We start from the raw sequence: 10,935 nt of genomic DNA on the forward strand, positions 1-10,935 counted from the left end.
AGTGCTCATTCGACTTCATATACTACTGGGAAGCTTAATCTATAGTAATACTGTTTTTTGGAGATTTGAACTTTTATATTTATAATCCAAATCTGCAAGAATAATTAGTATCTACAGATATATATTTTTTATATCAGTGGATGGAGGCAGAAAAAAACATCACTTTCCTTCACATTGAAACTCTCCATGCAGGCAGTTTAATGAAGGATTTATTGGTCTTTTGATGTGAAAATACTGACTGTAAGGAAAAAAAAAAACTCTTATTAGCGTGCGTGCATTTATGCCTGTTTGCTTCACAAGTAAAACCAGTGTGAAGCACTGTGAAAAATTAAAAATAAAGAACCTAATGAAAAACTGCGAAACATTAACTGACACGGACATGCTTGTGTGTGGACACATTGCCCTTTGCCTCGACACCGCCACAAACAAAACCTCATTCTATAGGAAACGAATTATCTAGGTCCTACATTTATTACATTAAAATTCAACTGACTGTATTAATCACACAAATAGAGAGCAAATACAACCTTTTCATGAGCCATAAGAAAAAAACTTCCTTGGTAATAATAAAAACTCAAGTGATAAACCAATAATCTCAAATCATTACTCCCCTGTTTCAATACATTCAGTAGCATGTGTGAATGGTAAGATCCTACAGATCAGTGTGAGTCTGCATGTGCGTTTATTCCTGAACAGAGGAAAGGATGACGCTGCCAGTGTCGTTATAAATAGCCTGTGCTGCGTTCACCGACACACACACAGACATACAGAGGGTATTTCAAAGTCCCTGCATACCACAGTGCTGGGTAATCCCATGGCTGTCTCAGCCTGTTTAACCTGTTCAGCAGAGAAACTACAGATGCAACAACGCACAGATTTTATATGCCCAATTTACATTCAGACCTGTGCCTTTTAACGAAACAACAGTTTGGCTCCCCTGAAAGGGATTAAGTCTAATCGTAGACTGGAATGTGGGCTCCATTCAATGAATATCTGCTTTGAATTTTGGTTAGCCCTGGACTAAGTTTAGCCCCTGGTCTGAAAAATGAGTCCTACAACTATTTTTATCTCATTCTCTGCATTTAACAGATTCTTGGTTTTACTGTCCATTTGTCTGTCTAATGACAGAAATTACTTAAATAATTCAGAAGAAAGACACATTATCTATTTAAATAAATAAATACATCCCATTTATAATGTGATGTATTATAACTCTTAATGGCTAAGAGTGCAACAATTTAGATTTTCAGTCCATGTATTACCTGATCAATCTTAAAATAAGTGAGAATAAATTATCACTTCCACATGAGTATTATGGTATGAAATGATGGTCCCACAATATGAGATGGGAGAAGTTTGTACTGTGATTTCAACCTCTGTTTCAGTTATTGGCAGTTATACATGTCCAGGTCCAAAGTCTCCTTCAGTTCCCAAAAATCGAACACGGGGACCGTACTGTCAGTTAAACAGTCCAAACTCTTTCAGCTCCAATAAAATGATTAGTGTGGCTGTTACAATAAACTTTAACACCCAGTCATCCATGAAAGAGAGAATTCACAAAGTTTAGCCCAGTTAGGAATCCACTGGAAGTTAGTCAGAAGTATTTATTTAAAAAAAAAAAAGAAAGAAAGAAAAAGAAAAAAAATGTAAAATGTACAGCTGTTTTATAAGTGCAGATATAAATGAAAACTAAAATCTAAATAGCAGCAACATTTGGAGGGTTCCTAAGTTGGGCCAGTTGACATTTAATAATGTACTGCCTGGCAGCTAGCTACAGAGTTAGTAAATTGTTCTTGGTGAAAATCTTGCTTTTTAGGGTCCCTGATGGGCAGAGATAAATGCCATCATTTGATAGAAAGACGAGTCTGAGTTAATGCCAGGTTAGTCATTAATATGTTGCTGTAAAATTTGGATTTGTCACTACAAAAAAGTCCCAACTCAGTAGAGATGCACCGATCAACTCCCCAATCAATAACTTGGCCAGCGTTTTCTGCCTTGACTGAGGAAAGGCTAGTTCATGTATGCACAACACATGCACACAGCAATGCAGACAAATCATCATATGCACATGCACAACCACACACTATGTCAAAACCATCTAGCCTCCTCACTGCAAGTGAAGACACAGTTCGCCAAAGTAAAACACAAGAGTGAAAAAGTTCATAACAACAATCCCACTGAGACAAAAAAACCTAACAAAGGAAAAGTGGTTAAAGCTACAACTATCCAGAGCTTAGAGGCAGACAAGCCAGCAGCCTCAGCGTGAGCAAAAGATCAAAGCAATTACGAGACAAATTACGGAGATGAGTGGGAAAAGAGAGAAGGGTCAATGCCCTGTTATCTGGTGAAGTTATAAAAATACTAGGAAATGATGCAAGTACCTGACATTTGTTTTGTTATATAAATCTGTTGAAGTTGACATTGTTTGCCTACATAAAATATGACAGGTAAAGGTAGGTGTACAGCACCTCATTTTCATTCAATTATTTGTAACTCTTTCCAGTGACGGCGCACTTTATTTTTAGTGTTCCAATGAGAGAAGATCTTGTAATGTACTGCAGTTTGGGGGGAAATTCTTAAGTTTAATAATTTATTTTATTATGAAAGTAAAACTTTGCATTGAAGCAGAGTGGGTATATGCTATCAGTTAAAATTGAAGAAAATTGCAACTGGTGCATCTTTAAATCCTGATCCTTTTCAATTATGTAATTTTAGATAGCAGGTTAAGTCAACTACTTAAATAAATTTAAAAACGTGTAAGTGTGTGAAGATTTTCTCCAAAATTGTTCAGGTCCACAGAACAAAGAGTTATCAATTAAGTGGTTTTAAAGCCGTATTTAATTTGCTGAAAACTTCCTCTTTTTTTTTTTAATTAAAAGCTGGGCAATATCAGGAAAATGCACACATTTGTTAAGTAAGCTACCCTACCTCAACTACACACTCACTAATCCTGCTTAGTGCCCCACTCCCTTAAAAGTTTATTATGAACCAGAAAAAGCCCTGACTACAGTCACAGCGTCAGCTGTTCTTATGGAGGTTCCTAACAGAAGTGACAAGGAAGCAATAAGAAGAGCTGGTTGAACTCTCTAAACTGTGGGGGGAAATACATTTTCCCGAGGGCTCACGTGAGAAAAAGAAGAGAAAACTGAGCATAACTGAGTTCAGTTTATTGGTGTGGCCCTCCACAAGGGTCACAGTTTCCCATGTGGCCACCTTGGGAAAAATCAATTTCCCACCCCTGCTCTAAACACTAAAAAAATGTGCTACAGTACTTCCTTTATTACTAAAGAGACAATGCCTCCCCACAATTCATAGTGACACAAACTAATCCATCAGCATAACTGACAAGAGTGACACAGATTATGCCAGTGTTAACGTTGTTAACATTGCTTTTTCATTTCATACCACAAACTTTGAACAGCAGCCTGTTAAATCCACAGCTGAACTATCATTATTAGTATTAATAATGATAGCTGTATTAAAATCTGCTACCTAGATTCATGAAGGTAAATTTTTTTTATAAATCTTCAAGTCACAATTATAAGGCATATTAAATTATCCCAAGTTGATGTAAGGGTTACCATGATTCAGTTTGGAATAAGTTGCATCTCCTGCTATAGTTTAAGCTCTTAGGTAATAACCTTATTTACACAGTAAAAGAAAGGTTGTGAGCTAATTGGGATCATCCATGGAAAATATAAGCAAACAAGATGAGCAGCTAACATTGCAAAATTCCTCTTTATAGGCCTTTTATTCCTGTCTATTTAAAGATGCAAACCAACGAGGTGATATTTCTCACTGGTGGTTCTCTTTATTTGGCCAACCCATAAGAAGACATGGAGTAAAGTATCTATCTACTGTAGTTTCAGGCCCACATAAACACCAAAGTAAAGCAATTTAAGTAAAGTAATTTTCAGTGCTGTTGCCGCTTACCTTGCCAGTCTTGTGGTCAAACCACACCAGAGCGTGATTCCTGGACAGCACCTTGCAATCGAAGGTGGCGTTGTTCTGGGCTGGCCGGCACCGAGCCACCGACCTGCCGATCTTGACGGGCTCATCCAGGTACACATGCCGCTCCTGGAATGGGTGCGAGTTGGGTCGGCAGGCGAATATTGCCAGCGCTGAAGGCATTGATTTTGGCTTGAGAGTATTACTCCAACCAGAGACGAGGGGCAAGTTTTCTTGATCCAGAGTGGCAGGTTTTTCTGGTGCAGTCCCTCCTCCAAAAAAAAATAGGAATAATCTACAATATCTGCGGCCTATCTGTAGGCTGAAATGTTAGTCCTCTAATCTTCTAGGCACTAACTAGTAAACATGGTCCTCTCTCGTGTGTGAGAAATAAAAAAACAAACCAACAGGTATAAAAAAAAGACAGGACATTCCCCTCACTGAATGCCCACCGAAGCTACATAACGACGCTTATGTGTGACAGCAGGCACTATGTACAGACCAAGCTGCCATGTGTCAAGACATACATGAGTGAGTATAGCACTGACAGCCCCTCACGTCCATCAAACTCCTTCTGTGCTGACTAAACTGTCTGTTTAACGTCTATCAAGAGCAGTAGGTCCAATTATTGCGCGCTTCTGAGCTGTGTTGTCTTCTCTTGCAGCAAGCTAACAGCAGGCACACACCCCAGCGTTCATCACCCTATACACACATACACACAAACACACACGCGTCTGTCATTTACTAAAGTGTCATCTATAACTGTAGTTGACATGTATGGCTCGTCATAATCTGAGTGACCTTGTTGCCCTGATGCAGGGAACCTTAGCTACCTTCCTATCTCCCTACCTTCACCACTCCCTCCACCAGAGAATACCTAGCGAGCCTGAACGCCAAAACACCCCTGAGTTATAAAACTAAAGCAGCTCAGTGCCCACTCTTCGTCTGAACTAGTCAGCGGAGACGTTTCCAAACCATCCACCAGGATGAACAGGGGGGGATTATCTGGTCGTCTTGTGCAACTAAAATGCTAATTGGCTAACTCTCTTCTGGCGTTGTACCAGAAAGCTAGGCTAAGCTAGGCTAGGCTAATGAGTACTGACAAAGTTATCGTCCAGGTCCACAAATTTTTTCTCCCCATCTTTTTCAACCAGTCCGCTTACCGAATGGATACGATACACCATCCCTGTCACCTGGGGTAAATAAAAGCAACACGCTAGCGCTTCTTTTTGCTAATACAGAGCTCTGCAGGCGAGCGTTAGCATTGAAGGGAGCTACCTAGCAGCTAGCCGGCTAACTGACAGTCAGAGCAGAAACCGACGCGGAAAAATCAGGGGAGTTTCTTGACTGCGGGTCCTCACGCATCACACACCAGTCCGATTATTTTCTGGGGAAAGCCCCAGTAAGGAACACAAGTTATGCCGCTGTCGTCTGTTGCAGTGTACCTCGTGGTTGCCGCTATAAGTTTTATATTAATGCCGTCGCCTTCCAACAGTTTTGTGGAAGGAATCTAGAAGAAGTTGTCCTCCTCCGCAAGTCCCAGCCGCCATACTGTAACTAGAGAGCAGACAGCGGTGGTGCGTTCACTGAACGATAGACAGCCGGAGGGATGCGTTCACTGACCAGGTGACATGAGCACCACCCACTGCTGAGCTCAGTCAGACTCGGAAAAAGTAATGAGCTTAAAAGATAAATACATAGATACAAACAGAATTATGAATTATTAAAAAAAATAACGTGATTAACACTGACGATAAAAATATAAGCACTTTTTTAAATGTAAAAAAAAGTACATACGGGTAACGTGTTACAAAAGTTGGTATTAAAGCACATCAACATATTTCACGTACAAACACTTCTTCAAATAACGATGACAAAGAAAATTACTTTATACCAAAATCCTATAATCTGTTTACATCCTCTTTACAAGAGTTCACATGATAATCTAAACGTATTGCACAAAGACTGGAGGACTAGAAACCACCCAGACAGTGAAAATACCTCAGACTAACACACAAATACAAATGTGGCTAACTCCCTCAGAGCTCAAAGGGACGTGTGAGGAAATTATTTCATAAGAAATTCTACTATAGACCCAAATCTATTTCTACTTAGTTTATATACAGAAGAACACAAATATATAAGCTAACAGAAAAGCTAGAAGCACTGTTTTGGTGAAATAAAACCCTCATAAACCAAACGTTAAACACAAGATAAAACAAATGATGTCAAATCTTCCATGAAACGGTATCATGAAAGGCAAAGGGCTGAATTTTGTTTAGAATATGGATCTATGAGAAACGCTGCTTTTTGTAAACCACACAATTTCTCTGTTTTGTTGTTTTGTTTTTATCGTTTGCTATGGTTTCCCTGTTTTACTGGAGTGGATTTTTTTCTTTCAAGAACATGGACTGCTTTGTGTTAAATATGAAAACTGGATTATTGTTCAGTCTTTTATTCAGAACTTTTCTGCTTGTTTTTTTTTTGTTTTTTCATTGTCCGTTACACAGGCCTGAATATATTAATTCCTTAAGAAATATGGAAGTCCTAATAAATGGTATAATCTAGAAAGGAAAAACAGAACAGATTTTTATTTACTTTGCTTAAAAAATCATCTGGTTTCTTTTCAAGTACCTTTTTGATTCTCATCACCTGCAGTTTATTAATCAGAGCAGTATATTTCAGTTTGCATCAGACGGACATCATCCCAGCAATGCAGTTTAGGGATAGGACAGCAGGTTGGGGGTGGTTTTAGAGGAGATCAAATTCTGCTTCTGGCCCCAGAAATGTCCCTGTGGTGCTCTGGTGAACAGACAGCTGAGACTAAATCGATGGTGGATGAGACTGTAAAGCAGATAAAAATAAAGCAAAGCTTTGCTGTTTTTTCTTAGATTCAGCCATAATTTATAGGGCATGTGACTAAAGTATTCATAATTACTCTCCATAAGTGTTTGGAATTTTCTGCATCAATTTTTTTATTGGCTGTAAGGAAATATAAAAATTATATAATTGTTGCTTCTAGCAGCTGAACTGTGACCAGGCTTCAGTCTACACACTTCACTGAGAAAAGAAGAGCTAAAAGTTTAATTGAACAGTTTGAACACTAACTTTTAAGACTGGGGATGTTGTTGTTTTATCAGCTTTTGGGGAAAAACACTTTTCTTGAAAGAGACAGACAGGTTTGGTGCTGTTCTCATTCATATTAAGTTAGTCAAGAGGTCGCAGGCATTTTTTTTATATTCCTTAAAATGAAGGAACCTATTTGCTGTATTGAAACTTTTTGTCAGAGTTTATTGAGTTGTTGCCAGTTTCCTAACTAATCTCAAGCCATTGTTGCTAGTCCTTCTTGTTTTCAGTCAGCCTCAATAATACAGCAGAGCTGTTATGAAACATGCAGAAACTTTCCCACATGATCAGAAACATATCTGAATCATTAAAAGTGCCACATGCACATTAAACCAAATGACTTCCTCAAAACAAGAAACCCGGAAAGCAGCCTGATTTCAGACAGAGTTATCAGCTCCTTGCACTCTGACCCTAATTTTTTGAAATTGAGAAACATTTTTTCAGTTTCACCTGCTTCCAAAGTGTATGGAGAAGAACAAGGGGCTAAAGAGGCTGAAGATGTAAAGCATTGCAGCCTGTGGCTTTTAGGGTCAGGAATAATACTGTATAACACTCTACTTAATGCATCCCTTCTCCAGTGATCAAATGAAACCTACACCCATCCGTTCACACAGACTGAATATATAAATATTTGTTTGTTTTTTGTTTGTTTCTTTTTTGTGGTAAATATGTTTTGTTATCTGTAAGTAATTCCTCTTTTCCTCTAAATGTCCAAGACTGGGTAGGTTTGATAAGATCAGAATATTTAAGTCAATTAGTTCATCACAAGAAAAGGGCATGTTTCTAGGAATAAGACCTTGTACTGTTGCTTGAGATCTCAGTAGGTCTAAGAGGGCAGAGGATTGAAACAGGATTCACTTTGGGGTCACACTGATCATTAGGCTGTTCCAAATATACCAGAGTGAAGGACGAGATAAGGACTGAGTGACTGACAGACTCCTGCGATGTAAACATCAGACCTTAGAGGACAGTGATATTAAAGTCATTTTAAACTGTGGGCCACAAACATACAGCCCATTTTGATGTGAAGTGGGCTGGACCAGTGAAACAGTATTTCTTAGTTTTTCTATATGATAAAGAAAAGCTGCAGTCATAGATCAAAGAAATGTGTCACTATGACTGTTTGGGCTTAAACTGTAAGAAATAAATGTGTAAAATTACAGAAAAGGTTCTGGTAGATCATTCCCCAGACTGTGCTGTAAAACAGAAAGGTTCTGTTCTTTACGGAAAGAACATCATTTCTATAGCTGATAGTAAAAAAAAACAGGACCTTTTCTGTTATTTAATTTTGTCTGTTACTTAATTACAGATAGTATGGCAAGTTGGCAAGTTTATTTATATAGCACAATTCAACAGCAAGGTGATTCAAAGTGCTTTACAGAGACATTAAAAAACCCAAACAAATAAAAAGCATGATTTAAAATGGAAAAAAGAAAGGAACAGTAGATAAAATCAGTAGTTAAAATGTAAGTTTTAAAATATAATTTGAAGTATAATTAAGTTCAGTTCCCAAATTGGATTTGGATTATAATTAAGTAACAAATACTATACATATACTATAACAGATATTGCACAAATACAGCAAATACTTTGGTGCAATATGAATGGCCATGGGAGAGGTTTATCAACAAGAGGAACAGTTAAATTTATTAAAATACAGTGCAGTCCAAAATGTATGCCTTACTTCACATTTTCCAAAGCCGTCCAGTGGGCCAGATCAGGGACTGTAGCGGCCCAATTCTGGCTCCTCTGCCTTATATTTGACACCTTTGTTATAGGTTTTCATTTTGAAGTTTTGGAGTTTTCCTGTAGAGTGTTCCTGGTGTAGGTTTTGGTTGTGGGATAGACCCCATCGTGGTCCCTGCTGCATTGCCCAGCCCTCCTGCAGAGAGAGCAGGGCACCAGCTGTCACTGTGCTAACAGTCTGACTATTATATGAGATTTAACAGCATCTTACTGTGTTTAGCTCCTTAGCCCAGTTTGACATCACTATGTCCATTTAACAGAGGCTGTTTGTGGGATACAAAGCCTTAGAAGCTGAACTCCATTACATCTTAGTTTAATTACAACACTCTTTAGTGATCTGATAAATGTTGGGGTTTGTGTGCTCCCAGATCTCTTTCATTGCATTTCATTATCTATCGATGCAAAGTGTTTTTGATATTGAATGTATTATCACTAATGTCAGGTTATCAATGTGAATATTTTACATTTGAAATTGTATACAAAAAACATAAGAATGTATAACTATTACATTTATTATAACTTACATGTTTGTACCATGTGATATTTGAACATCCCCAAAAAGGCCTCACTTGGACTTTGGATTTTTTTTATTAATTTATTTTCTATTTACTTAGCTCTTTAGTATGCACAGGTTTTTTGTTTTGTTTCGTTTTTTTTTTTCTTGGGATAAGATATACTTTATTTATGAAAAAAATACAATAGAAAAATGGGAGCAAAAATTACAAAAAATCATAATAAAATACAAAAAAAGAATAATTGTGTTAAAAAGCTAAACATATGACAATAAAGTATGTAAAAAAAAGCAATGTACATTTACATTTATTTAGTGACAGATCAAATACTGTTTTCTGTGGCTCAAGATATAAAATGCAAGAACAATTAAAACCAAACACAATATATAAGTCATTTAGTATGAATTGGTTTAAATTTGCATTACTTTACTGAAATCCAGTACTGGTCATTTTGTGGAAAAATATCTTATTGATTTGATTACTGTTCTTACCCATAAGTAGACTAATTTGCATCACAACTCAGGCCAGCAAGGTTTGTTTGCGCCCTCTGTTTGCAGTTTGGTTCGTCCATCTGCTTGCTCAGTGATAGAGCTATTAAAGGATTTAGATAAAGCTGATTTACTGCCTTCAGAGTCGGGCTGTAATTGAAGACGTGATTCATTCAGTGATGGGAGTTATACTTAGCAATGTGGATGTGTGTGCGGGGGGGAGGTGGTGGTGGTGGTGGTGGGGGTGGGGGTGTTCAGATCACAAAGAATAAACTGTAGCTAGCGCTGCCAGCAGCAGGTGTCACTAAGGAATATATTATCGTATATAGTAATATGAAAATGATCTTAATCATCAACATGTCTATCTACAGGTGGTCTGTAGTGGTACAACTGAATCATTTGACCACCCACTCAGTTCATCAATGGGCTTTGATCAGTGGTTGTTGATCAATGGTCATGAAAACTTGCATATTAATGCTCAAGGAACTGACCTCACACTCCATTGTTCATTCAATGGGCTAGTTTCAGTCATTGTCCATATGTACTGTTTAGGTTGGGGAAACCTGCAGTCAGTTGAGACCGAAGAAGTCACTTGGATGAGTGACGAAACATTTCTCCACTGAAAACGCTACGCACAGATCAACAGAATCAACCTTTTGAGATTTACTTACCTGGATGATTGAGCATGCATCAAGACATTTTTTCAGTGTTTTTATTACTGCTAATTTCTACAATTATGTCATTCATCAAAAACAATTCCTTTACATTTATAGCAGACAAAAAAACACTTCTTCAGAGCCATGGTATAGAGGACCTGCTTTGTATGTTTTGTCTCAGTGTAAGGAGTATAAATATATAACCCCAATTTACCACTTCACTGCCTCCATCTCTTCCTGTCTGCAGTGTCCTTCTCTGTCACACCAACCCCTGCATGTGCTTACTCCCATGAACCTTCTCTGTGCTGTTCCTCTTTTCCTCCTGCCTGGAAGCTCCTTCTTCAAAATCCTTTGCATAGTATATCCACCATCTGCCCTCCGCTCATGCTCAAACCATCTCAGCCCGAGGTGTTCCTTTAATCTCGTCAATTCTAATGTCGAATGGAAAAGAAATAAACT

The 10,935-nt window shown here is 38.0% G+C and overlaps 1 protein-coding gene across 9 annotated transcripts in view; it reads right to left on the bottom strand.

Moving 5' to 3' along the window:
- slmapa (sarcolemma associated protein a) overlaps positions 1-5,519 on the bottom strand; it is a 76,227-nt gene extending 70,708 nt beyond the window's left edge. For all 9 annotated transcript variants that reach the window (XM_063473762.1, XM_063473764.1, XM_063473765.1 and 6 more), the window contains exon 1: positions 3,934-5,519. In XM_063473762.1, coding sequence (XP_063329832.1) covers positions 3,934-4,131 — 198 coding nt within the window. In that variant the 5' untranslated portion in view covers positions 4,132-5,519. The remainder of the gene's footprint in view (positions 1-3,933) is intronic.
- Positions 5,520-10,935: the final 5,416 nt, after the last annotated feature.

Source organism: Pelmatolapia mariae, linkage group LG5 (genome assembly GCF_036321145.2).
Source record: "Pelmatolapia mariae isolate MD_Pm_ZW linkage group LG5, Pm_UMD_F_2, whole genome shotgun sequence".
NCBI classification, from domain to species: Eukaryota; Metazoa; Chordata; class Actinopteri; order Cichliformes; family Cichlidae; genus Pelmatolapia; species Pelmatolapia mariae.